This window comes from Haliaeetus leucocephalus, unplaced genomic scaffold (assembly GCF_000737465.1).
Source record: "Haliaeetus leucocephalus isolate CR32 unplaced genomic scaffold, Haliaeetus_leucocephalus-4.0 Scaffold227, whole genome shotgun sequence".
NCBI lineage: Eukaryota > Metazoa > Chordata > Aves > Accipitriformes > Accipitridae > Haliaeetus > Haliaeetus leucocephalus.
This window is the reverse complement of record NW_010972663.1, coordinates 1,535-1,929: the sequence shown is the minus strand read 5'-3', so window position 1 is coordinate 1,929 and position 395 is coordinate 1,535. Positions and strand designations below refer to the sequence as shown.

At 74.7% G+C, this 395-nt stretch overlaps 1 protein-coding gene across 1 annotated transcript in view; it reads left to right on the top strand.

The window, feature by feature from the left end:
* The first annotated feature begins 202 nt into the window (after positions 1–202).
* PSMD8 (proteasome (prosome, macropain) 26S subunit, non-ATPase, 8) overlaps positions 203–395 on the top strand; it is a 1,222-nt gene continuing 1,029 nt past the window's right edge. Inside the window, exon 1 of the mRNA XM_010567179.1 lies at positions 203–345. Coding sequence (XP_010565481.1) covers positions 203–345 — 143 coding nt within the window. The remainder of the gene's footprint in view (positions 346–395) is intronic.

The window sequence follows — 395 nt, the reverse complement described above, 5'->3', positions numbered from 1 at the left end:
TGGGGTGCTGGGTGATGGCCACGGGGCACCGGGTGGCATCCATGGGGCGCTGGACATCAGCCACGGGGCGCTGGGCGGTGGCGGTGGCATCCGCGGGGTGCCGGATGGTGGCCATGGGGTGCCGGGTGGCATCTGTGGGGCGCTGGGCGGTGGCCACGGGGCACCGGGTGGCATCCATTGGGCGCTGGACATCGGCCGTGGGATGCTGGACGGTGGCTGTGGCATGCTGGACGGTGGCCACGGAGTGCTGGATGGTGGCCACGGGGCGCTGGGCATCAGCCATGGGATGACCGACAGTGGCCACGGGGTGCTGGCCGGTGGCCGTGGCAGGGCGGGGGCTGTCGGGCCCCCCTTGCCCCCCCGGATCCCTGACCTGCCCCTGGGGGGGGCCACCG